At 37.3% G+C, this 27,413-nt stretch overlaps 1 protein-coding gene across 4 annotated transcripts; it reads left to right on the top strand.

Annotated features, from left to right (window-relative positions):
• Positions 1-27,413, top strand: MFSD1 (major facilitator superfamily domain containing 1). 4 transcript variants are annotated; one of them, XM_067545764.1, is made up of 17 exons: positions 1-236; positions 2,512-2,564; positions 5,725-5,837; positions 8,687-8,729; positions 10,030-10,097; positions 11,021-11,129; positions 12,272-12,374; positions 12,644-12,742; positions 13,686-13,797; positions 14,992-15,048; positions 15,971-16,127; positions 18,586-18,683; positions 19,230-19,342; positions 19,935-19,982; positions 21,137-21,197; positions 25,490-25,601; positions 27,126-27,413. In XM_067545764.1, the coding sequence occupies exons 1-17, from the start codon at positions 86-88 to the stop codon at positions 27,177-27,179; spliced, it is 1,551 nt and encodes a 516-aa protein (XP_067401865.1). In that variant the 5' UTR covers positions 1-85; the 3' UTR covers positions 27,180-27,413. The 4 variants fall into 4 exon arrangements, with proteins under 4 accessions (XP_067401865.1, XP_067401801.1, XP_067401783.1 ...); XM_067545700.1 differs by having other exon boundaries at positions 25,891-27,413; XM_067545682.1 differs by having other exon boundaries at positions 25,490-27,413.

The raw sequence follows: 27,413 nt of genomic DNA, 5'->3' as shown, positions 1-27,413 counted from the left end.
GGGGATCAGCTGACTGCTTCTCACGTGATCGGCTGCCCCTCGGACGGAGCCTACTCCGCAGGGAGCCGTGGCTGCTGCCGCCGCGATGGTGGAAGCGGGCGACGAGGAGGAGCGGGCGCTGCTGGACTCGGCGGAGGATGGCTGTCCCCAGCGCAAGGCGCTCCCGGCCCTGTGCGACCCTCGGCGACTGGCGCATCGGCTGCTGGTCCTGGCCTTCATGTGCTTCCTGGGCTTCGGTAAATGCCGCCTGCTTGCCCCCCCCCCCCCCGCTGTCCCGGATCCCCCCGGGTGCCTGGGCTACTGGCTGTGTCCCTGAGTCAGGGCCACGTCCTTTAGAGTTAAGGCACTGGGAGCTCCGCGGTAGGAGCGGGCTCCTCGTCTGCCCCGCTTAGGAAGGCGGCTGAACTTCCTCCAGTGACCAGGCGCAGTTGCCTAACTAGTGTAACTCCAGGGGCATAGCGAGCTCCCCGCCTGCTAGGGCAGGGGCTCGCTGCAGTATTTCTAAAGGGGAACGGGCGGGGTGGAACAGATCCTACAGTCTTGGGTCCTGTCCCCGCAACAGCTCCCGGGTCAGGGTCTCGTTATCCCCTGGCTTTGTTCTGTCTGCGTTCCTGGGATCGAGCCCTGTCCCGGGCTGTAAACACTAGGCACACAGCATTCCTCTAACAGCTGTGTCCTATCTGCACAGGCGTGACCGAAACCTGTTTCCATAGATGGGATTAAAAATCCTCCTGGAGATTAACTGTTATGGTTTGTGGCAGGGCTTCCCTTCAGAGAATTAACAATCTAAAATGTGAATAAATGTCTGTGTTGAAGGTTGGGAGGCTGATAGGGTTAGTATCTGCTCTGATTCTCTCACCTTAAGTTTTAAAAACTTCTACATAAACTGTCCCTCTGACCTTATTTTCATTCATACTTGAAATACGGTTCCCTGACACAAATTTTGCTGTGTAGGGAGACTTTAAAACTATTTTATTTGGCCTTCCTTGTTTATCACCATACTATCTCCCTCCCTCACCTTTCCCCCTCCCCCCCAAACAAACAAACAAACAAACCCCTTTTGATACAGACATGCTTTTCTTGAACTTGAAGCCTTGTTTCAGCCTTTTTCAGTCTGACTTTCTCAAAGTCATGCACTAATGGAGTGCTACAATGTTTAAATTGTGATCATTGCACAGGATTGAATCCAAACATACTTTAAAAAACCCTCAATGAAATTAAAGCATTGCAGTAGGTTTTATAGACGTTTTACTAAATTAAAACCAGTCAGAAGCATGAACACCTTCAGTTTAAAGAACAGCATTTTAATAAAATGCCCTTTGTGGTTTTTGAAGCTTCATTGTTTAATCAGTACAATTATGAGCAGATTCCCATTAGCAGGAAGGGGCTCCCTTTATCAAAGGAAAAAATGAGTCCTTTGTGAGCACTGGCATCTTTCATTTTTGCAGTAACAAACCTTGGGCCTGATTAGTGCAAATGCAGCACAATAGAAGTTCCAGAGGGGCAGTAACGACTAAGATAAATGTCTTTGTTCAGCAGCCCCATTTATATCTTAATGATGTTGTATAAAACTAATTTAAAAAAACCTTCTAAAAAGTTACATCTTGCGTTAACATGAAAGAGAACGTGCTTTTATTCATGACTAATTACTATTGAAGTATGTAAATGCTTTGTATTGTCTACTTAACTTAGTTCCTAGCAGTTTGGTAAACAAATTGAAGATGAATGTTCCTGCTTGGATTATCTTAAAGTTTGGTAGGAAACTTCTTTAACTGGAAAGATTAAGAACATAAGAATGGCCGTACTTGGTCAGACCAATGGTTCATCTAGCCCAGTATTCTGTCTTCCGACAGTGGCCAATGCCACGTGCTTCAGAGGAAATGAACAGAACAGGTAATCATCCAGTGATCCATCTCCTGTCATCCATTCCCAGCTTCTGGCAAACCGAGGCTTCGGACACTTCAGAGCATGGTTTTGCATCCCTGCCCATCCTAGCTAATAGCCATTGATGGACTTATCCTCCATGAATTTATCTAGTTCTTTTTTGAACCCTGTTACAGTTTTGGCCTTCACAACATCCTCTGACACAGAGTTCCACAGGTTGCCTGTTCATTGTGTGAAGAAATGCTTTTTCTTTTGTTTGTTTTAAACCTGCTGCCTATGAGTTTCATTTGGTGACTATTCATTAATAGTTTTAAAGTTGTTAAAATAGCACTGTAAATATACACTTGCTTTTTTTGTCTGTAAACTTATCACAAACTTTTGAAATATTCTCCATTAAGTTGAGAGAGAAAAGCACTTAACAGAAAGCTTGTTGCTTCCATTTCTGTCTATTATCTGTGACATGACTTTTCGCAAATGCAATTAAATTAAAATGCAGTCTAACTTGATTTGCTGTAACTGACACATGGAAAGTGACTAGATCATCTTTATTAAGATTGTTTTAGTTTTGTATTCAGCATTTCTAAATAGTTTGTCTAAGCTTATTTAGTATCTTTATTCTCCTTGTAGGCAGCTATTTTTGCTATGACAATCCAGCAGCTCTGCAGACTCAGGTTCAAGGGGTAAGTGGAGAAATTCCTGACACATAATAGCTGACTCTTTTGGAGGGATTGTTTTCAGTAATAAGTTTACTTTTGAATAACCTATAAAGAGAACTTTAACTGTGCATTGAGTGGAATGGGAAATCATTCAGGTAATTTAGTTAACCAGTGGGTTAACTACTTCTGCTTATAACAAGAGCATTGTCAAGTACTGTAATTCAGGTTTTAAATCTTACTTTTTAGTTGAAATATGCATCTCCTTGAATGTAACTTTTAAAGGAATACTCTTACCATAAAAATTTCAGTTGTTTAAAAATTGTGTGCCTTCTATTAAAAGTATTACTTAATATTGCAATGGCTGATTTAGGCTGTAATCCTGCAGACACAGATGTGAACAGTCTCCTTGAACTCATTTGTAAATGTGAAGGATTGGGTGTCTTTTGTGCATCTGGTAGGAGTACATGTTTAGTTTTTCTTTTGTATAATCCATTTTCCCCTGTGTGGGTGGGGTCGGTAGAAGAAACTGTTGCATAGCACTGGGCGGGGCGGGTGGGGGAGTTGATAAAGCTACAAGTTAGGAGTGGGCTTGGGAGCAAGTCTTGTTCTTATTTCTGAAGCTGATTACATTTCAAGTTAATACAGACATTTAAATATTAACGGCTTGAACAATAAAGAAAGGGCATCACTTGTGTGTATCCTAAACAAAGCTGCACTCGTGTCATGATCATGAACATTCAGAATTTAGTTTTGAACCTACTGTAAGTAGTATCTGCACTTGCTAAAAGCTCAAGCTGGCATATGAATCATCGTTTCATAGCAGTGACTTTGTATTTATGGGTGAAGAGCCATCTGTAATACAAACTCCTGTCTTGAAGGGATTATGCCTATACCCTTTGATCTGATCTGTCTCTTGGCGCAAAGGTGAATGTTTTTATAAATAACAGAATCTTCACAAACTTGCACAGAAGAGGAAGAAACTGTAGTTAGCCCTAAACATAGAATGTGTGCATTGCTGAATTTGGAAAAAGGCTTAAATAGTGAGTAAAAATACATGTGCAATTCCTGTCTTTCCTTACCAAGGTGAGCGCTCAATGAACTGGAGTAATACTCTGTGTACATGCAAATAACTGGATATTCATGTGTATGATCTTCTTGTGACCCTCCCCAGTCTTCTCCACATGAGCTGCAACCTGCCTGTCTGGAATAGCATATTTGAATGTCCATTTGACAGTGGTCAGTTATACCTGCCAGCTTTTTTTTTTTTTTTTTTTTTTTTTAAAAGGAGGAAGTTGGGATTAGAACTATATCTGGGTCTTTAAATTCTGAAGTTAGGATTTTCTCGAAGGAGTCGTAACTCTGCCATGCTGCATGTATGAAAGGCATTAAGACTGGTGTCCTAAACAGGAATGACACACACATACTGCATACATTTGAATGTAGCAGAATTAGAATGCTTTGGGAACTATACTTTTTTTCCAATGATTTTGCTTTTAAAATCTCAACCACTGTATAACATTCAAGTAGCTTTCTGCATTTAGTCATAGATGAACTTGTGGAATAACACTGCAAAAATCTACCAGATTCTTCTTTTGTGTGATTGCAGTAAGCATTCAAACAGCCTCTTGCTTTAAAATCAGGGGTGAAAAATGACTAAAATGTCACATTCAAATGGATCTCTAGTTGGTTCTCAAACTGTAGAGAAGCGATGGCCATTTGAAAATTTATTGATTATGTTGCAAGGAAGGAGTTGAGTACATGCAAAAAGTCTGGGTCATTATTCTGTAACTTTTTATTCTATATAAATTCTTATACTATGTTTATCAGCTTAGTACCTGATCACCTTCTGGTAGTGCATTAAGCAACATGATTAATATCTGTGAGCCTTACTTTCACTAAGTAGCGCCTGTATAAATAATCCCACTCACTTAGGTGGGGCTACTCGTGGGTAAATGCTCATTACAAGTAAAAATTGAGAAGTTGGACTCTTAGTAAATCAAAACCGACAGGAAAGAATTACTTGTATAGTTTACTCAAAGACTAATTAGTATGAGAAATCCATCAGTTTTTTTGCATATCGAAGGCTCTCCATTTAAACAGCATTTATAGATCTGCCAAAATTTTACTTATTTCTTGTGTTATCTTAATGCTAATTTCAACACTTAACGATGTTTTGCAAAGGATTATAGAAATCAGCTTGGAGATTAGTTTAATTTTAACATTCTGTAAGAATACAGCCAGCACCTGACTTTTTTAGGATATTTGCCTTTTTTGTTGCTTGACACAATTCTTCTTTGGGTCAGTAGTATGAAGACTTACCCTTTCCTGCTTCCAGGCTTCACTTGTGCTTAGGGTTTGGGGTGGGCGGGAGCAGGATGACTGAAATATTCCAAAAATTCTAGATGTAAAAGCAGTTTTCAGGAGCAAATTTAAGACTCTGCAGGGGAGGAGGAGGCAGGATTTGGGGAGCTCATGCAGAAGAGTTTCATTTTCTAAATCCCATGAAGCCACAATCTGGAAGGGGATCTCCTCTGTGCCTCTGGAGGGAAAGCAAGCACCTGGAGATTTCTAGCTGAGATTGGAGTACAGCTATAAAGTAGTAGCCTGTGTACCAAGGAGTGGGGTGGTGGAGAGGATCCCTTCCCCATCTTTTCTTAGCCACAATAAAACAAGGAGGAGTTCTCCAGCATACGAATGTTCTATCTGGGTTAGAATTTGAACCTTGGGTGGTTTAAATCTCTCATTTCAGACTCTGTCTTCATTGGTTACATTTGCATCTTGTTTAGAATGTTTTCTTCACAACAAGAGCTAGAAACTTGTGTTTAAAACTAACTTGGGCAGATTTTTTTAGAGGCACAAAAGTCAGTTAAAGGCACAACGCCCATTGAAAGTCATGGCCTAAGTGTCCTTTTGTGCTTTTTAAAAATCTTTCCATTCAAATTCTACGTAAACTTTATAGGCCAGGCTTACTTTGCCCATGGAAGTTTCCCACTTACCTATGGCAATTGGATTTATCAAGACATGCCCTTGGATATCTAGACACCTGATGACAGTTTATTAAATGCAACCTTCCTTTTAAGAGAGAATGTTTTAATTGTTAGATGCCGCCTTAGGAATTGTCACATGTCACTGTAATTAAAATAGTGCTAAATGAAACTTTGTAAATTTTTGCATATTCTTCTAGGATATGAAGGTGAACACAGCTACATTCATGGCATTATATGCCTGGTATTCCTGGCCCAATGTGGTTCTCTGTTTCTTTGGAGGCTTTCTGATAGACAGAATATTTGGAATACGGTAAGAATGACAACACTGAAAATGTAGATGAGGTTTTCTGGGCATGCAGCTACCTTTCTAATGACTTGATCCTTCAAAGTGTGACATCTTTATAGCTTTTACTGACGTTCTTTGAATGTTTGAATCTGAACAAGCTGCAAAATCTGTTTTTTAGAAAAATGTATTTGTGAAACAAGGTTTTTTGTTTTTTGTTTTTTGTTTTTTGTTTTTGTTTTTTGTTTTTGTTTTTTGTTTTTGTTTTTGTTTTTGTTTTTGTTTTTAAATCTTTTTTAATACTTTAAAAAAAAAAAACCTGTTTAAAAGGAGACTTGAAATTGACAGCTTATGTTAAGGACTAAATTTACTATAATCCAGTATAATGATTTAAATAAAAAATATGTGGCATCAATGAGCCATCCTCAAATTTTAATGAGTTAAAGAGTGGTGTTGCTTTTTTAAAATTGGCAATTTTTTCAAATGTAAGTACTTTTTGTTTTTATTGTGCAGAAAAACTTTTATCTTAATTACTTTCGGTTTCAGTTTAACTAACAAGTGTGGAGAGACTGTTTTTCTTCATATGGGTTAGTTGATTCAAAGTTGAGAAATCGACTGGGAAATGAAAAAGCAGGAAAGTTTGTTTTCCTTCTCCAATCTAGAAGTAAAAAGATGTGGAGAGGATGAGATCTAGTTCTTTTGAAAAGTAGAATGTCCTGGAGCCAGATTTTCAATAGTAATTAGGTGCTTAGTGGGATTTTCAAAAGTGCCTAAACCACATTTACTTTTGGAAATGTGGTCCATGATTGATTCTTTCTGATCACAAATCAATTAACTAACTACAGCTAATACTTCATTTGTTTAATTAATTACATTAAGTTTGAAATGCAAAACTTGTTTTGGTAAACTTTTTATTTTATATCCAACACGTGTAAGGTGGCTTCATAAAGTACAAAAATGCATTTTAAAATACACATTTAACTGAATTCCAATTTCCATCCAAATGTAGCTGGACACAAATACCAAGTAAAAGAGTATAATCTAGAAAATAAGGAAAATGTCATGCACCATTTTCTTACATAAAATGTAAAAATTAAGAATCTGGATAAATGTATGTTAGTTTATGTAAATACTTAAAGGTTTATTGAATTAGTGTATCCTTCAGATTTACAAAAAGTACTAAATTTAGTGTAAAGGCTGATCAACATGTCTGATTGGTTCATTCTCGTTATTTGATATAGCCTTCCTTTAGGAAAACAATTAAGGCTATGTGTGCACCTGAATCTAGGGGTATGTTTGCCAGCTCAAGGACATGTCTGCGCTAGCTCTCATCTAGCTAGCATGCTTAAAAATAGAGCGTAGCTATGGAGGCGCAAGTGGCAGGATGTGCTACTTACCCAAAGTACATACCTGTCAGAGACCCTAGGGCATGTATTCAGGGGTGGCTAGTCCTTCCTGCTGCGCATGCTGCCACACCTATTCTAATTTTATCACTAGCTAAATCAAAGCTAGGGCACATAACTCCCACCCTGAAGAGACACACCTCAGTTCCACCTGTAGACCTATCCTAAGTACAAATACAAAACCAGTAAAATAATTAATTAAATCAAGGTTTCCTGCTTGCTGATTTAAACGCTAATTAATTCAGTGATTTAAATCAATCCACCCTGTTAGGAAGTATTTCACAACTTTAGTTTTCTGGGCTGTATGCTAAGTTATACTATATACTACTTTACTAAGAAACTATTCTGTAGGCAGGTAGATTCACATATCTAATACAGGCTTATTTAAAGCGGAATAATAGTGTCTTAACTGAACTCAAAAATAGTACTGTGGTGTTTGTTATTCTTGATATATGGATCTTGTACATGCAGCAATAGTATGGAAGTGGAAAAACTGTACAGGAGCTTTGATTCCTCCAACCTCTTGAGTAAATATTAAGTGCAGCACTCATTACAGAGCAAACCTTCTATTAGATTTAGTGGGAATTTTAACTAAGAAGGGCTGAATAGAGTTCATGCATAGTAAATGTTTTCTTTCCATGTTTGAAAGTATTAACAGAATCATGTTAAAAATGAGCCGTATGTGTCCTTTGCTATGATACTTTCTTGCTGTAATGTTTTCAGTATATTCTAGTTGTCACTTCGTTGTTAAGAGGGATGTGGTGTGATGGATAACCTGATTAAAATTACAGGTTTTAAAAAATGAATTGGAAATTAACTGATCATGTTACTGGAAAACCAGAACAAGTGTATTCTTGTTTCTTAAATCTCTTAGATGCACAATGGCATGATATGGACACCATACCCAATGCAACAGACAGGATCAAGTATTGTTTGTAAACAATAATATGTTTACATATTAAATTTAATAAGTTTTGGGGAAGAAGTATGGCATTACCATTGCAATTAACAGACGCATCACTTTAGCACAAAGCAGGCTTGTATGAAAAGTGCCAAGACTGTCGAGTTTGTTTTTTTTTGTTTTTTTGTTTTGTTTTTTGTTTTTTTTATACTGCTAATGGTCAGATTAGCAATATTTAGTGAGAGGGAACTCTGATATGTCCATGTAATATGTAGCTTGCTGATGTAAATTCTCTGAAATGGAGCTAGAAGTCATGAGCCACGCATATTTCAATTAACTGCACACATTTACTCTTTCAAATAACATTTCTGCTTGTCACAGACAATAGCAGTTTTCTCATCCTGGGGCACGTGGTTAGCAACATGTAGAAAAGAGATGTCTGGGCAGCCTGATTAAAATCTCCAAACCTACACTTCAGAAGCTCTTTTACACTGGGGAAAAATATTTTCAGTGTATTGTAGTACCTCTGGCTTTATTTTAAAGTTTTTAAATATCTCACTTTTTCTTTACAGGTTGGGCACCATAATATTTAGCGTCTTTGTTTGTGTTGGACAGGTAAGTGCAAACAAAAAGGGGGACAACAGGCTGTTGTTGGAGGGTTTGCTGAACAAAATGCATAGCAAAATTAATCTGCAAATTTAATATGCATCATTCTCTTCCACGATAGTGTGCATTTCAGATAGAGGAGTGCAAGCAAAGACCTGGTTAGAATTAACAATTGTGGAGTTGCCTTATCAAACCCACAGATGTATTTTTTTAGATGTACCTGCCTATACTGTTGAAATTAAGATTCCTTATTATTGCAGAGCAGTTACTTATAGTTTTCAGTGTCTGTTTGAGGCTGGAGTTACATAAAAACTTGCTGTTGTCCACACTTTTCCAGGATGGTTATTTGTTAGTGGCATTCATCCATATTTAATTTTGAGGTGAATCATGAGCTGTGTTTAATACTTGTGCTGATTTTTCCCTTCTACCTGAAAGCTGTGCCGCCTTAATACATAGGACATACGCACCAGATGTGCTCTGTAGTAGTGCTGATTGTCTCTATGTAGTGGTAAAGCATAGGCCCCTGTAAACATTCTTCCTTACAGTAACTTCTGTCCCTCTTCCTGCCAGGACAGGTAATTAGATAATATGGCCAATAATTAAGCTTCTTTAAAGCTAGACAAAACTATTTTGCTGCTTAGTTTGGTATATTTTTAATTATAGGAATAGTGCACATACATAAACTGCTGTAGATTTGGGTACAATTAAGCCTACAATAATTGACTCCACAAATAATATTTTTGTAAGGATTTTGTAGCAGTTTACAAGTTAATTAGCTGGTTTATATTAATTGAAACTGTAGTAACTAGGTAATGCGTTAATCTGTGTGCTGTGCATAATAACACATTAGGGATGGACTGACTATAATTATTAGTTTGTAAAATATTGTCCATAGGTTCCAATGTTCATTCACCCTTTGGATGCCTTCAGCAGCTACTATGAAGAATACTTTTACAAAGGACTTTCTTTTTAGGTTTTTAAACTTAAAAATGCTTGAATTGATTTTCCAACTGCATCAGTTAACTGTATATTAGTCAACAAGTATCTAATTAAATTTCCTGGGTAGTGTTGTCCACACTTACAAATGTGTGTGTGTAATGTGCTGCTAATGAGCATTTAATCATTAAAATCTTGCAAAGTTCCACATGTCTGCTACCTTCTCTTTCAGGGGAAAAAAAAATTAACAAAGCAAAAAACAGTCTGTTAGCTCGCATCTTATTTGATTTGTGTAGTTTGATGTTCCAGAATCACTTTAAAGTTGGGTTGCTAAAATTTTCTCTGTTATCTTTAAATGTTGCAATTTTTACAGGTGATCTTTGCTATGGGAGCTCTACTTAATGCTTTTTGGCTAATGGAAGCTGGCAGATTTGTATTTGGGTAAGTCTAGGTAAAAGATCAACATCAGAGTTATGCACTTAGGGGCATGACCACCTTTTTCTGTGTTCTGTCAAGTCCCTAGCAAACTTATGCTTACACAGCCTCAATAATTAGGTCTTGATATATCTTCAGTGAGGTCTGTGAAGGGTTGCAATTACATTCCTAAATTTGTTAAAGAATTAGACTTTGGAAATGACTTTTCAATTTTCACTTCTGTATTGAATGAATGTCTTTATTGAATTTAAACTATAATGAAACAATACATAACATAAACCAGCAGACCAAGCAGTAGTCTTGAAAGACCTGAATAGTGCCATGGTGGTGGTGCTCCTTGTCTCTGGTTGTAAAAGTAATGTGTTTTAGCATTAAATACAATTTAACAGGTAAATAGTTGCTGTAGTTCCCTCACAGATGTTACAGGATCACAAATGAGAAGTGGTCTATAACATAATACCTTTATTAAAGTGTGATCGACAGTATGAAAAAGTTTGAGAATCCCTGACATATTATGGATGAGCAACAATAAACACATACTTTAATTTTGTGAAATCCTGGCTCCATTAACTTCAGTCTTCATCCCTTGGCTCTTACATCTTTCCATCTCTGCAGCATCTTCTTAGCTATCTCACTTATTCCACTTTTGCATTTGCTTTCTTCACATTGCTCTTTGCACAATCGATTTTCATAGGCTTTAAATTATTCTTTCCTATTTTTTTCTATGTTCTTCGAAATGCAAAACCTTTGCCTTTCCTATATACTTTTATTATTATGATTCATGTTACAATCGATGTGTGCATGTAAAATTCAGGTGAAGCTACCCACTCAACACCATACAAACTCAAGTCAATTCAGTGTACTGACTTGTTATATCACAACAGGTGTTCAGATTGAATTTTTACATATTTCTCTTTTTTCCTATGTAGAATTGGTGGGGAATCCTTAGCAGTAGCACAAAATGCCTATGCTGTCAGTTGGTTTAAAGGCAAGGAATTAAACCTTGTGTTTGGATTACAACTTAGTATGGCCAGAATTGTAAGTGTAAAAACCTATAACTCTATTTTTATTTAATCATATGTTTAAAATTTCCATTTGCACTCCTTGGAAATGGGAACTGTGTGGTGAGGATAGGATGCACTGGTGGAAAATGGCCAAAAGTCCATTTATGAAGAACTGCATAAGTGAGCATTTTAAACCCCAAAGTGGATATTGTGGATGACAAAGTTTGCATGATGTAACCACCGGGAAATCTACTGACACAGCAGCTCCTTGAGGTGCTGACTGTCAAACGTCTAAAGAGGCCTTAGTGCAAACTAATCCTACATACAAAGGCAGGTCAGGAATGGCAGTAATGTCTGCCTTCCTCAAGGGTGAAGTTTTTAAAATATACAACAGACTTTACTGTTGCAGGGTACACCAGGAGTGTCAGTTTGGCTGAAATTTAGCTTGCTTTTTTTAGTTTAACTTACAGTATACATCAGTTGATTTGGGATCTGAGCTTCTTATTGTGCTTACTCTGCAACATAGTTGTTCTGTATGGAAGTGTCAAGATAGTATTTTATGGACTTTATATCTGACCTGACATGCAATGATGGACCTGCTATTCATTCTGTTTGGGTTAGTAAACAAGAATGGGCTATATTAATTCCATCTCTCCCCCCCCGCCGCCCTTAACAGATCATTGGTGTATCCATTGTTCTGGGAAGACTGTATCTTCTGTTCTGGCTAGATATGTCCTACTGAAGTCTGTCAGAAACTGGAGTGCTAGTTGGTTTAAAATACAAGTTGAACAAATCGTACATTTAACACAGGAGTCATTGCAGTGTTTAATGAAGACTTCATGGTGATATTGCTGCTAGTGCAGAAACACATAGTATGGGTTTCTTCTGAAACTTTGTATGCGACTGGATTCTTATCTTTGTAATCTTGAACCTGTTCAAATCTTGCACTAGTTTCAATTTTAATTTCATACCTTCGGATGCACAGATCAAGCTTACTTTGTAGATCCAGTCTTTTTATTTATTTATTTATTTATTTTTTTAAAGAGGGCTTTTCTTAAACACTGATTATTTATTGAGCAATTAGTAAAACTTGAACTGTTGACCTCTACTGACCCTTTTAAAACTCTAATAGAACTGTAAACTGCAGTATTCTTCATGCCAATCCTTTCTGTCTAGGGGAGCACTGTGAATATGAATATTATGGGATGGGTATATTCCAGAGCTCAAGATCTGCTGGGTTCTACAGGTCACAGTACACTTGGATTAACACTCATGATAGGTTAGTAAATATATATATATTTTAAAAAATCATCCATTTCACATGTATGAAAATACTGAATGCTACATGACAAAAGCATCGACCTATGTTGTCAGCGTAGATCAGGCCTCAGTTTTATAATGCCAGCAACTGGTGCTGGTCAGAGTAAATTCTGCAGTTGTTAGACTGGTCTGTTCTGTTTAGAAATGTATGGTAGAATACATACGTTTTAAGAGCTAAGTCTCTTTCTGGAGTCTCTACTGTTCACTGAACACCTTCTCTTCTTGCAGGTGGTGTAACATGCATCTTTTCACTAATCTGTGCACTAATTCTTGCTTATCTGGACAAGAGAGCAGAAAAAATCCTTCATAAAGAGCAAGGAAAAACAGGTGAGTGATAAAGATAGTTAAAACACTCAATTTGCATAATATGTTCAATTATAGTACGATATCAATTAAAAGTTCATATCTTTCACTCTGGAACAAAATGACTGGACTTTAAGTTTAAAGGGTGTCTGTCCATTAGTTTATTCACAGGGCTCCATGATTTTACCACCCCTCATTCTCTCCTTGCTGCAAAATCCTAGATTTAATTAAAAAAACAAACCTACTTCTAGCTGTCATGATTGAAAACATGAGTGCAAACTGGATGTAATGTCATCTTCCAGAGCCTACAGAAAGGACAGTTCATACCCCATGTGTTAGTCTGTCAGTGTTGATGGGTTAATGCAGAAATCAAGACCATATGAATGTCAGCCATAGCTATTTATTAACTGCTGATCATTAATAGAAACATCTAGCTAATATGCATCCCACAATTCTCAAAAGCTGCTTGTGTTCTCCAGGTGTAAAGAACCCAAATACAGGTGCCAAAATACATAATTTTCCTTGACAATCCTGCAGTGATGTGTTGTCTGTACAAAAATAGTTTCTCTCTTCCCACATTTTATCACCTCTCCATAGTTTGGGGTTGCAGCAAAATTTCACTAATTGACAACTTTATTTCAATTCCATATTCCATTCTGTTGCACCAAACTGTCTCTGATTCTAGGGACAGTGCTGCAGAATTTTAAGTCCAGCTTGCCATAGACTGCATTGAACTTTGGTCTTCAATTTTGGCAATTCTATAGCCTTAAGACAGGAACAATGAAAATGCCTTGTCATTTGTCACTCTGGCACAGATTTATTAAATAGTGAGAGTATACATCAGACAAAATCTAAGTATATGAACACTCAATTAAAAAATTTACTATTGAGTTTTATTCTGCATTTAAAAATATTAAACTTAAACTGTAGATAACTTGCATTGATCCCAGTATCTTTCTTTCTGAAGGTGAAGTGATTAAATTAACTGACGTGAAAGACTTCTCGTTTTCCTTATGGCTCATATTTATAATCTGTGTTTGTTATTATGCGGCTGTGTTTCCTTTCATTGGACTGGGGAAGTAAGTGGCTTGCTCTGTTTTTTTTTTAATTTAATAAAATATAAATACAAAAAACCTGCATCAGAAACATCACTTCCTAACATACCACACATCAGTTTTGGCACAAAGTTAAAGGACAGAACTATTTGTAGAGACAATGTAAATTTGTAAAGATATTTAAAATGAAGAATTATTGCTGTTGCTCTTTTGTTGTTTTTTAAGACATCCTTTGGAAAAAATTTTGTAGCAGTGCTGCATGTTAGTCTGCTTTTGATATCTTTCTTCAGTGACATTGCTTGTGCCGTCTCTTACCATTTGAGAGTTGTGATGTGGATTTGTATCTGTTGCACTATCTAGGAAATACAGTTTAAGATTTAGCATTGGTTGAGTTGATGTAATGCATGTTACATTTGTTAACTTGAAAACCCAATTGCAAGTTTCTGGTATGTCTTACATCTTAATACAGCAAGAGCCATGGAAGGCTGCCATTTAAAGTGTTCTCCACTATCCTGTTAAGTGCAGATGTGACTAAGCATAATGGTAGCTTCAGATTGCAGGATCTTTATTGATAGTGTCACAAATAGCCTGTTTGATTTAAGACACAAATACTTAATTTTAAGCTTGACCATGCATTTAGCTTTTCTGAACCCCATACTCTGATCAAAGTAATCTATGACCAGGCTCAGATCGTATATAGTACTTGGAGTTAGAAATGGAGACCTTTTCTCTTGCTAAATGCCTAGCTATATGTTGAGTGTGAGAGGAGAATTTGAGGTCACTGAGAATTCTCCAAGCTAAGATAGTTGTCTGGCTTCTCTGTTTTGCTTGTGCACCCTCTCCAAAAGATCCTGCTTTGGCTGGTCTAATACAGTGGCTTGGTCCTTGATGTCCTACCACTGGTTAGCTACCAGCAAATTTGTGCTTTTTGGTGGCTTCCAAAAAAAAACTAACAAAAAAGGAAACATTTGTAGGACCTTCCACCATAGAAATCCATCTCCTAAATCCTGCCTATAGTATTTCATGAAGTATCTTTGTTCTGTGGAAGATTTCATTTCTGTAACATGCTTTCTTATGTTTATGCCCAAAACTACTTGAATTTTTTTTAAAGCAAATTAGATTTTTGCTATTTTCACTGTGTCAAATTTAAGCTAAAAAGAGAGACATTTTAAACAGATGGAAAAATATTCTAAAACTCACTTGTGGATTTTACTTTAGGGTTTTCTTCATTGAGAAATTCCAATTTTCTTCTCAAGAAGCAAGTGCAATTAACAGGTAATCCTGCAAATTTACTCAATTAAAAACTTATGTAAGAGCATGTCAGTCACTATGGTCAAGTAGTCTAGGGAAAGAGTAGGAAGTTTTTCCCCAAAATCTTGCCTTCAGGCACATCTGAAATAAGAGGAGACTTGTGCTGTATGACTCATGCATTCCCCAGGACCTGGGTAGGCTATTTTATCAAGAAGTATCAATCTCTACCTTATGGGAAGTCTAGACTATAAAAATGAATCATGGAACTTTGTTTAGACAAGGAAAGCTCTGCCTTGTGACAATTGTTAGAAGAGTTACGGAGTGAGGCGCACGCCTTCCCCCATCACTTTAATTATGCTTTGTAGCTGTATAGCACTTCAGAAGCAACTAACTGAAGTTTAATAACAAGTCTGTGAGGTAGACTAAGGAAACTGCGATAAAGAGGATGAATGAGTTGCTCAACATCATACGATAAGTCACTGTTAGTGCCAGAAACACAACCCCTCACTCCTAGAACATTCCTGTGTTCTAACCAGTAGACTGCACCATTGACTACCTAGACATCTTCTCTCTGGGGTCATTTCCTTCTGACTTCTACACACAGCTAATTGCCTTTCTGTAATGTAAGTGGGCTAGATTTTCCTCTTTTGAGGCTGATCTCTAAATTGTCAAGGTGCTGAACACTAGATTTCCCTCCCCATTTCTCCCCTCCCCAGCCTACCAAACACTAATTATGCTGCTTTGATATTTATTGGACATGGGATTTATTTGTTTTTGTCCACAAGCATCCCAGAACAATTCAAGCCTGGGACTCCACAGGGAAGAGGGAATTTGGTGTTGTAGATAAATTATACTTCCATGATGGAAAGACAGAAGCTGCCTTACAGTTTAAAATGTATTAGAATAAATCTGTTTTCAAATTATCTTTATCACTTCTTCTTTGTAGCATTGTATATATCATATCAGCACCCATGTCCCCTGTCTTTGGATTTCTGGTGGATAAACTTGGAAGGAATATTATCTGGGTTTTGTTTGCGGTAGTGGCAACACTTGCTTCTCATATTATGTTGGCCTTTACTTTCTGGAACCCTTGGATTGCCATGGTAATTCTTGCTAATACAATGACTTTAATAATTGTGTATGTATATAATAAATTATATTTATCATGCTCTTTTGACCATATTGCCAGTACTGTGCCCACTAATCCACTGTCATGGAGATATGAGATAGAAAATGAGTGATGTAGAGAAAGTTAATTGGGCACTCCTTTACCCTTTCTTTGAATACAAGAACAAGGGAGCAGAACATGAAATTGAAATTAAAAGTGAAGATATGAAATATTTTCCACAACATGATTACTTGCTAGAATTTACCATTGAGGCAAAGTGCTTTGTAGAACTTTAAAACCGAATTAGACACTTTTATGTGGCTAACGAGCATCCCAGTTACATTAACTAAGAACTTCTATAAAGATTATAAGTCCCTGTGCTTCAGGATACAAGCCAGCCTCTAGGGGTTGGGGTGGTGGAGGTTAGCAGGACACTTCCCCTTTGGGTGGGTCATTTTAGAGCTTTAACTCAGGTTTGATCCATTATGCTTAAGGTTAAGATTTTGTTAGGGTTATTTTTAGTTAAAGTCAGGGACAGGTCCCAGGCTTCTGTGAATTTTTGTGTATTGCCCATGACCTATCTGACTTTTTCTAAAAATAACAGGGTGATAGTTGGGAACTGCTGAGGGGAGAGGAGGGGGTGCAGTAGTTGGGAGCTGGGGGGCCTGCTGCCTGCTTCAGGGTCCCCCCTGCTGTGGCTTGGGGCAGTGGGCTTCCCCCGCCATGACTGGGGGCTGCAGCTGGGAGCATCCATGGTGGCGGAGAGCTCCAGGGCCCTCTACCATCAACCGCCACGGGTGGTGGAGGTGCCCTGGAGCTCAGAGCTGCCGCTGCCATGGGCGGTGGAGGCGCCCTGGAGCTTAGATGTTCCATCTGTCTGCACCACTTCGGGGTGGTGGGGACCCTGGAGCTCTGAGGTCCCCTGCTTGCAGCTCAGAGCTGCAGGGTCTCTGCCATCGCCAGTGACTTAAAGCCAGGGGTCCTGGTGCCTGTCCTGGCAGACAGCAGTGAGGATCCCTGCTGCCTGCAGCAGTTTGGAACCACGGGGTCTTTGCTGCCTGCGCTGCTGGGGATCCCCACTGCTTGCAGTGGCGGACAGTAACGGGGACCCTGCAGCCTGCAGTGGCTCAGAGCTGGGAGGTCCCCACCATGGTTGAGAGCTGCTGCCCCCCTTCTCCCCGGGACCTTTGCCACCTCTGGTGACTGAGAGCTCCGGTCTCTGCAACCCCCCAGAAGCTGAAAAGGATAATTTCATGGCGGTCTCTGGAAATCACAGAATCCGTGACTTCCATGACAAAATCTTATCCTTAATTATAATAACTCCTGTGCTCCCTTGGAATCTGGTAGGGGGCAGAGGGTGGGTTGTAAGACGGTAGTTCCACAGCAGCTGCCTCCTACTTACATGGAGCCGGCTGCTGTAGGAAGAGTCTGAGGCCCCCTGTAAACTACTTGCATTTTCTTCTGGTATTGACCACTGTTTGTTGATATTGGGCTAGATAGTTAGCTGTTGTTTTCTGTTCTGGCAATTCTTGTGTACAACACTTGAAACCCCTGCACAGCTTCATATGCCCATTGTATTGAATTGGAGGGTGGTGAAGAGACTGCCAGAAAAACGCATCTCCTGTTCGTACCACCTTCCCAAGACCTACTGCCTGAGGCCCAAAAATGTCACTGCTTTAGGACTGACTAACTGAAGATCAATACTTAACAACCCATTAGGGCTAGCAGGGGGTCTTCCTGCTTTCCAGTGTGACACAACAGTTGTTTTGATTCTTGTCAGACCTTAAAACATTTATGCTATGTGCTGAAAAGCTATTTCATCTAACTTGGATATCATTAAAACTAATAAGTGTTCATTCCTCCGAAGGCCTATGCAGTGGATGTTTAGTAAGGCACCTGGACTTCCAGGTGGTAGGAGAGGGAAGAATTTATAATTTGTTTTTCTATTGGTATGAATATAATAAAAGCTTCCCATGAAACGTGGCATATGTGGTGGTTGGTGTAAAGGTTTCATTGGTGCTTGATTGTACTGTTTAGAAACCTGTGGGTTTTTTTAAAATAGTGGAAGTTCTGAATTAGGAAACTATGAGTTGATGGTACCTACAGTGGGACCAGATTATCCCTAATCATACCTTGTACAATTTGACCACTCAGCTTGTCTTTTATAAATTGGCTTTTATCTGAGGATATAATGCATAGAATAAAACTTGTTTCCTTATTTGGCCTAGTCTGCTTATAAAAAGCTCATCCAGAAACTTGTTGCAAAAACATGCTTCTTGGCTTGTGTTCATATCTTTGAGTCTGACACTTCTGTTGAGGAAACTGTTGACAAAAATATCATCCTTTTTATTAAAACTCTACAGCAAATACAATATTTTGCTATTTGTAGAGTTAGTTGTATTTAACACCCGCCTATATATGATACTTATTTATTCTAATATTGCTTTCAACAGTGTCTGTTAGGAGTAGCCTATTCACTGCTTGCCTGTGCTTTGTGGCCAATGGTAGCTTTTGTTGTTCCGGAACATCAGCTAGGAACTGCTTATGGCTTGTAAGTATTCATGTATTTGTCTCCCAGTGATGGGCTACAGTGGGCACTTCTAAATACTAAAGAACCATTTAAATTTTGGGTATCTTATTCCAGAATGGCTGCTAATAGTTTCATAGCAATGAACATAGTTTGAAAAACTACTCAATCTAGGAACAGTTCTCAAATTCTTCAAGATATGCTTGTTTTGCTATCAAATAAATCTAATACTTTTTCATTCTTCTAAAATTACCGTCTCTAAAATAGATTTTGCTTTCCACGTGTAAAGAATTACCAGCAAAATTAACAAATCACAAATGTAGGACTTAATCTGGCTCTCAGATTTGTGGGTGCAGATTGGTAAGGAAATTTGTACAATCTGAGAATATACTTGTTGCATATCTGCCTCTGTACGCCTTGACATAGACTCTGTACACTGGCACTAGTTTTCTTGGAATTGTATTTATAAATTTAAAGTTGTATTTATAAGTACAACTACAAGGTAACTCTAGGTACGCTTCTTACCTTAAGCATGTTGGTTTCTTTAATAATGTTTACCCTGTGTTTTAGTATGCAGTCTATCCAGAATCTGGGTCTGGCAATTATTGCCATAGCAGCTGGTACGATACTGGATTCTCGAGGGTATCTGTTTCTAGAAGTCTTCTTCAGTGCTTGTATTTGCTGTAAGTACTACATTACTGTGGGAACTTATGGCTCCTGAATATATAGGAGCTCACATTTTTTTTCCCCTTAATATTCAGTGTGTTTGTAATCCCATCACTGACTTTTTTTCTGTTGTGTAGATTGATAGTTGGGTGCTTGTTTTTATAAACTAATGTTGAAAGTAATTCTCACTGAGTACTGATTCCTTACCCTCAAGGGACTTTGTATATTTTATACTGGGTACTTAAGGAATTTTGAGGGGGAAAATGAGGTCAGATGGATATTAAATGTAGCCAGAACTTTTGTAGGTAATACTGAAAAACACTGGTTATGCTAAAAGGGGATCTTCAGGGAAACTTTTTTCCACGTTAAGTAATCATTTTCCTGATCTTGCTTTAAGTGGAATTTTCAAAGTGGTTAAGTAAATTAGAAGCATAAGTCTATAAGATTAGTGCTCCTAACTCACTTAGCTAATTTTTTAAAATCCCATCTTCTGTCAACACTGCTGCTTAAAAGATTTGATTGCTGCTTAATTTAATTTTAGAGTAAGTGTTAGGTTACCACGAGGGGAGGAAAACCATTCTGACTATAATTCCTCTTCTGCTTTTCTAGTGTCACTAATAGCTGTAGTCATGCTGTATTTTGTGGATCACCTCACTGGTAAGTGTGCATTTATATCGTCTCTTTACATATTTGCTCTGTTTTGTTTTGAGTCTAACTTATATTACACAGTAAGGTGACAGAAGCAGTTCTGGTTTGACTCTTTAAAACAGCACCATTTTGTGGATTAAAAAATTTGCCCTCTTCATGAAGTCATTCCTAAATAATCTCAGTATAAAAGCTTCCTATTCAGATTACCATCAAAATTCCCTCAACTTTGTCAGTATGATAAATGCTCCCAATAGTCAGGGTAAGCAGGGAATTCAGCACCTATCTTTTGAACTAGCGTTGAAACTAGTGCTCAAGTATCTGGTACTTAATATAGTTGGATCAACCTTATTAAAGGAATACAGCTGCACATGGATATCTGACTTGGTTGTATATACTAGGTCTTGAACAAGACTGCGACCATTTCCCTATCCCTGTTTGGAAAAATTTCAAATAGCACCTCTAATCAATTGTATTTCATACATTAGGGTTGGATATGATAGAGCTGGAGAAGAGCTACTATGTTTAGTCCATTTTGCTACTAATATAGTATTGTTTCCGACAAGCACATGATAGCATTTTATCCAGCATACATGTGTTGGGCGCGTCCACCACTTCCCTTGGTTTAAAACATTTTTTCACTCAAGAAAGCTGTTCCTGACGTTCAGCCTCAAACTTCACTATATCTTTATTTCATGTTTATAATCCTAGTCCTGTCATTCTAAATTCCTCTTGGTTTTGGGTGATTATCCCTTTAAATTTTTGTTCATCCCACATTCGCTATCGCTCACCCAAGCTATAAATAGTTAAAGATTTTTAGAAAGTTAAGTAATTTCTTCTAGCACTTATGAATTTTCTTCTTCTCTGAACTCAACCTGTTACTTAAAACTGAATCCACTGCTACAGATTCTAAACTGCTCTGACATTTCTGTTTATGCAGCCTAGAAATGCATTGGCTCTTTTAGCTGTCATGTCAAATTGTAGTCTTCTGTCAACTTGCTCTCTGTTATCATCCCAGGGTCTCTCAATATTACTAATTTCCATATGTGTATTCACTTCCATTTTCCCAAATTATAGTAATGGTAAAGTGCTGTTTCTAGTTAAGAGTGTACCATATAAAGACAAATATTTCATAAGTTCCTAAATCAATATCACTTCTGTTGTAGGAGGTGATCTTAACTGGTCTGCAAAGAAAAGGGAAAAATTGCAAAAGCTAGCTGCAGCTGAGTAAGTATATAGAGCCAAGAATTGGTATCCTTTTGACAGTTGGAAGTAATCTGTTTGTTTGGTTTTTTTTTTTTTGTTTAAAATACACCACAGTACATTGCAAAATAAGTTGATGACAAAACTGTGGATAAGGGGAGGCTGCCAGTATCTAGTATCGTATGGCTTTGAACTAGTAGGAATGAATGAGGCAAAAATAACTTTACTATAATAGAAATACTCTTCATAAATTCATTCTGAAAACAATTGTAGCCATCTGGAGTTGCAGATGTTTAGCACCTCTGAAAGAGGCCATATGCCGGTATCTAAAGTTGGGTGCCAAAATTTGGGCTGTAATGTTTAAGTGTTTTAGAGGATAACACCAACACTCAACTATTTGAAGCGGTCTATTTGAAATTAGAGAGACAAGGTGGGAATATTTTTTAATTGGACCAGCTCCTGTTGATGAAAGAAGCAAGCTTTTGAGCTACACAGCTTTCAATTGAAATTAGTCTGTTAGGTAGCTTGTGGCTTTCTCCCTTTCTGAATACATGCTCCTGCTTCCTTTGATTTGAGTGGAGCAAGAGCTGGCTTATGTCTGCTTCCCAGGTATTGTATGTTGCTAGTCCTAACTCTTGAAAATAGACCTTATATTAAAGAATAAAATAAATTGAGGACCTTCCAGATGAATGAAAGTTAGAAGGCCTTGTCTACCCTGGAAAATGAGGTCGGTATAACTACATCCTGAGTGACGCAGTTAAACTGGCTTAACCCCCAGAGAACCTCTCCCATTGGCATAGGTCGCATCTTCACTGAAATGAGTGTAGACAAGCCCTGAGTCTAGTTAAACTACTGACACTGTCCGCTTCTGCACTAGTATGGCTTGCTGTGACCTTTTTATGTAGGTATGACTAACTAAGAAAAGACAAGTAGTGTGGTGGTGGTAGTTTTTTAGTCAGACTTTTGCATCCTTTTTAATTGCCATTGCAAAAATAAAATATACAGCAAAGTATATCTGGGGCCACTTATGAGTCAAGCAGTAAGATTATGTATGTTTAATATCAGAAGCAAGACAAATGATTTTTCAAAATAGGATCCTAATGTTAGGCTTCTAAAGCCATGTTTAGACACCTGTTTGACTTTATATTTAAAAAAAAATGTGCTGAGCACTCACCATTTCCTCTGCCCTTGAGGTTATTTAAGAGCTGAATTTATTTCTGAAAATCTTGTTTTAGATCCAGTTTTTAGTTGAGGTAAGAAACTAACAAAATATTAGTTTAAAACATTACCGTGATTCGTATCCGTTCTTATCTAGTGCAGTAGACATTGAAAAGTCTCTTGCTTCTAGTTACTAGAAGAAAAGGTGGGCATAACTGAACATGCAAACATTTAAAACTTTTTGTGTATGTCAGTAAAAATCAACTACTGAGGTTTGGTACTGTGAACATAATCGCCCTCCGTCAGAACAAAGGGTTTATTTCAAGTTTGTTTTTACTGTCATTGACATCTGAGTTTCAGGGAAGGTCATTTCCCTAACTTAAAGATTTAGATTGAGGGTATGTCTACATACAAACAGCTACAACTGCATCGTTGTCGCTGTGCCGCAGTAGACTTCAGTGAAGACGTTACCTACACTGGCGTAGTAACTTCAGCTCCCTAAGAGGTGGTAGCTAGGTCGACAGGAGGATTCTCCCATCAACCTAGCTCTGTCTACACCAGGGGCTTAACTGCATCACTCAGGGGTGTTGTGGGTTTTTCACACCTCTGAAAAACAGTTATACCAACCTAATTTTCTAGTGTAGACTGTGCCTTAGTAGAAGTGACAAGGGCATTAACAGCATTACAGTGAAGATGAAGTTGAACTTTGTTATATAATTCAAGCTAGGGGTTTAGAATACAATGTAGAAATCCAGTGTGTCTGGAAAATACAGCTCACTTGTGAACTCCAAAAAAGAAAGATTTTTGAAAAAACTTACAGGTGTGGTGTTCTAGCTAGGACACTAGACTGTGACTAAAATCTCCTGAGTTCAATACCTGGCTCAGTCACAGACTTCCTGTGTAACCTTTAACAAGTTACTTAACCTCCTGTGCCTCAATCCCTCAACTGTAAAATGGGGTGGCTGACACTTAAAGGATGGGTCACTCTTAATGAAGCTGTAAGGTCCATTCTTTCAGTTTGATTTAAATTTTTTTTACACAGTTTCTCTTAATTAAACATTGTGGAATGCATTTAATGTGTTCTGTATTAATATCCTTTAATGTCAGGATAAACTAATCAACAGAAGTCTAAGTTAGCTATGTATTAGGAATACTTTGCAACTTACAAATGAACTAGATGAATATTTTTATTTGATACACTTGTGAATGCTGTACTTCAGATTTAGAATAGTGCTGTCTAAAATTTGAATTTTCTTTCTGATACAGTAAAACACCTTCACCCTCTCCAATGCTGCTTACATATCTAGTTGTATGTTGCAGAAATTAACATGACACTTTATGTAGTATCTGCCTAAACTACAGTGCTTTCACTTGTGTAAGTGCTAAGATATGAGGTGCTAAAGTTGCATATGTAATCTGTCTGTAGTGAATTGTAAATAGACATTTTTACTGCAGTGGCTACAGAACTAGCTTCATTTTTTTCCTGTAAAATGGAAGATAGGAAATTTCTGTATATATAGTCTGTCTGTCTATATAAAAACACACTTGTACAATATTTCACACTCACATGACTTCAGAATAAAATCTCCCCACCAGACAAATTCTCCCACAGTGGCTGGTTGTGGTCATTCATAATGGCATGTGACAAACTGGGGGTTGGATTTCTGTTCCCAGCCTGTGGGGTGGCACTACAGAGATGGGAAGAGGACAGCTAAAACCCCACTTCAGCAGCATAACAAAGGATGAAAAGTACAGTATCTTTCGGAATCAAGTTGAGCTAACAGATAGTGACCAAGATGTGGAGTTTTTTTGTGTGGTAAAGAAGCAGAAGATGAGGCTGTGTAAGGCTCTTGTCAGGATGTGGAGGACACTCTGTCACCAGAAGCAGATACATATTTTTACTTGATGTGACACTTTTTCTGGTCAATGCAAGATGTGTGCAGTGTTTCCAATATAATTCAAAAGATAAAATTTTGTTTGATAAAGCACCCTAACTATCACTGTTCCTTGTAGCAGTGTGTCTTCAATAATTCTGACTACAATGTTTTTTACAGAAAAGAAATTTGAATAGCAAATATCATCCAGAAGTGGGGAGCATTTGATCAGCAACATATCAACTTGAAGAACTATAGAGTATTTAGAGCTCGATGCTTAGCACTGGACAATACAGTTGATTGGAAAACATACTAACATGCCGAGGATTTTACAGTAAACTATTTTATGATGAAACTTGTGCTTTGTAACAATTTTAATAGCTGCCCAACGTTCATCTCTCTTAGAGCACTTTACACAGTGTTGGTTCATAGCATTTTTGAGTGAAGTTTCATTTACTTGCAAAATTTTGTCCTTTTCGATCTGAAGCCAACATTTTTGCAATACAAACTAGATAAAGCATCTCACATACAGGAGCAGCACTTTAGTGTCTCTTTGGTTGATGTCAAGAGTTTTCACCTAATAATGGTGTTAGTCAATTATTTATGACTTGTATTTTGTGTACTGAAAAGATCATTGCCTTCCAAAACTTGTTAACAATTCTCTGTTAATGTGGTTTTGTCACATTCTTAATGCAAAACACTATCACATGTAGCAGTAAAACACAGGTCAGTCTTCCAAGACTTTTTTTTTTTTTTTTTTTTTTTTTTTTTTTTACTCTTTCAGTAAAAGGCTCATGTTGAAAATAGGTGGGAGTGGGGAACCGTCTTTAACAAGTACTGTATGGCCAAATACTGGATCTTTAATCTTTTTGATAAAACCAAATCCTGATTGATATTAACTCTGTAAGACTGCTGAGCAGTCTCATCAGTAAGGTTTTTTGCCACTTCTCCTTTTTGTACTATAATATATTTTAAGGGATCAAATCTTGTTTAACTGATAAAGGCATAGTCTGGATTTTGTTTTTAAAAATGACTGAGCATGATGTAACTTTCCACTAAAATTCTAAATGCTAAATAAAAATAATTTGCAGAAAATAGTCTGTTTTTCTTGAATGTCAAATTAGTGTGGCTTGCAAATGTTTGTCTCCTAGCTTTTTGTTAACCCACAGTTCTATACCTATAAACTGTTAGTTACTGCAAGTAAAATAAACAGAATCAGATTAACAGAACAGATTGTGGTTTGCACATCTGTGTAATCTCAATTTAATCCATTTTGTTTTACAGAGCAGAAAAACGGGAAAAACTCAGACGTCAAAATGAAGATGACTTGGCCAAATTAAAGCCAAGGAATGACTTTAGTTTAAGGAATAGGTATCTCTCCAGACTAGGCACTAAGGTATTAGTAGCAAAGCAGTTTTTCATTACAGAAGACAGTAGGGCAATTAGAATATTTACACTTTTTTTTTAATCTGTGTCTTCACATTGGTAATATATTAGTTTTATGAAAAAGCTAAATTTATCCCATTGCTATCAGAAATGAGTCTCACCCACAATTTAAAAATAAAAGCCAAACTGAAGGGGGAGGGGGAAGAATAAATCAATAGTTTAACTTGAAAGACAGCTGATAAGATGAAGAATACTTATCAATAAGATTCATCATTGTCTTTCAAACTTATTTTTTGCAGCTGCCAGATAATTACTCTTCCTACTTATCTGCATTGGCACACAGGAGTGTGCTGAAATAGCATCACTCTATATAAGTTTGTCAAGACATGGAAGTACTCTGAAGTTTACACATACAGAAACTTGCTCCTACTAGTCAAGAACTATACATAAAACGAAAACAGAATAATGCACCATGTTCTGCAAATGTAAATCCCAAGTGGGTGTCTTGAATATTTTGAAGTATTAGGTTAAACACTTGTCAGTTTCCCAAAGGGTGATTAACTCATCATCCGGTTCTGTATTTGAATCCTCATGCTGTCATCAGTAACCACCTTATCTTAAAAAATTTTACTGTCTACAAGTGGCTCCTATTATAATGTGAAACACTAGTTCAGATTTGAAGCATTAGGTGAGATTTCACTTCTGTGTGCCATATAAAACAGAATCGCAAACTTTAGAAACCTTGGGCAACAATATCCTGTTAGCTGTTTCACTAGTCTTGATGTAGGTTTTACTCCAGTCATACTACATTTTATGCTGGACATCCTTGTAACTTCCTGCAATAATTCGGTTTTGCTTTCTTTCACTATGGAAGATGTTACAGTAGAACAAACTGATGTTTTTTAATTCTGTCAAATGGAGATTTTTATGAAAACTTTGCTTTTTTTAAATAATACAGTGTATTAATTAAAGCAAGATTTGGAAGTTGCACCAGTTCCTGGTAGTGGTGTTAATCGAGGCTGAGCTATTTTCCTGTGGAAATTACACTTGACAGTTTTTATAACTTTAACTTTCAGTCAGTGTAATATTTATAAAAATGTGGAGTATCTACTAGTTAATGTTATCTGCATTGATGAAATTGGCTTTAGGATCAACTTTATCCAAAGATGTATGGGCTCCCATGGTTTCAATGGAAGCAGGCCTATGCTTGCATGTAGGTGGAATTGGACCTTAAAATCTCATACATGTATATTTCTTACTAAGTAGATAGTCTTTTTTAATTTTCTACTAACTTTGACTGAATTTTCAGTCTTTTAAAGTGTCTTTATGTGAGCTAAATTTATTATATATTTATTGCTTAAAGTATATCTTAAATGCACAGGGAAGCCATTATTTTTTCTTATAGATCATTACCCTAGCCCCTTGTATATATTTAATAAATCAGAAGACAATTAAGGAATGTTTACATTATCTGGAACTCATGGTTCACAAGAATTTTGTGATTGCATATATATGTTTTTTTATTTTTCCACAGGACTTTTTCAGTGTTCTACAAAATTTATCAAAGATTGTTCTATACAATTCATAATACTGCCATGGTCTGGCCCCAGTTTTAAACTAATCATCTATCCAGGTAGATTAATATAAAACTGGATGCTTTTATGTGTTTGTTGTCAAAGATTGCATTTGCGCATGTTGGTTTTTTACTATGCTATTTGCAGGAAGACAGCAGCATAAACAATGCATGGATGGATTATGTACAAATGATTTGCTTGTACGTTTGTAGATGCTGATCTTTTTTAGTAAATAAAACTTAAATGGA

The sequence above is a fragment of the Emydura macquarii genome, unplaced genomic scaffold, assembly GCF_026122565.2.
Source record: "Emydura macquarii macquarii isolate MOO-44397 ecotype Brisbane River unplaced genomic scaffold, CSIRO-AGI_Emac_v2 contig_18, whole genome shotgun sequence".
Lineage (NCBI taxonomy): Eukaryota > Metazoa > Chordata > Testudines > Chelidae > Emydura > Emydura macquarii.
The sequence above is the reverse complement of the archived record's forward strand: the minus strand, read 5'-3'. Positions and strand labels throughout refer to the sequence as shown.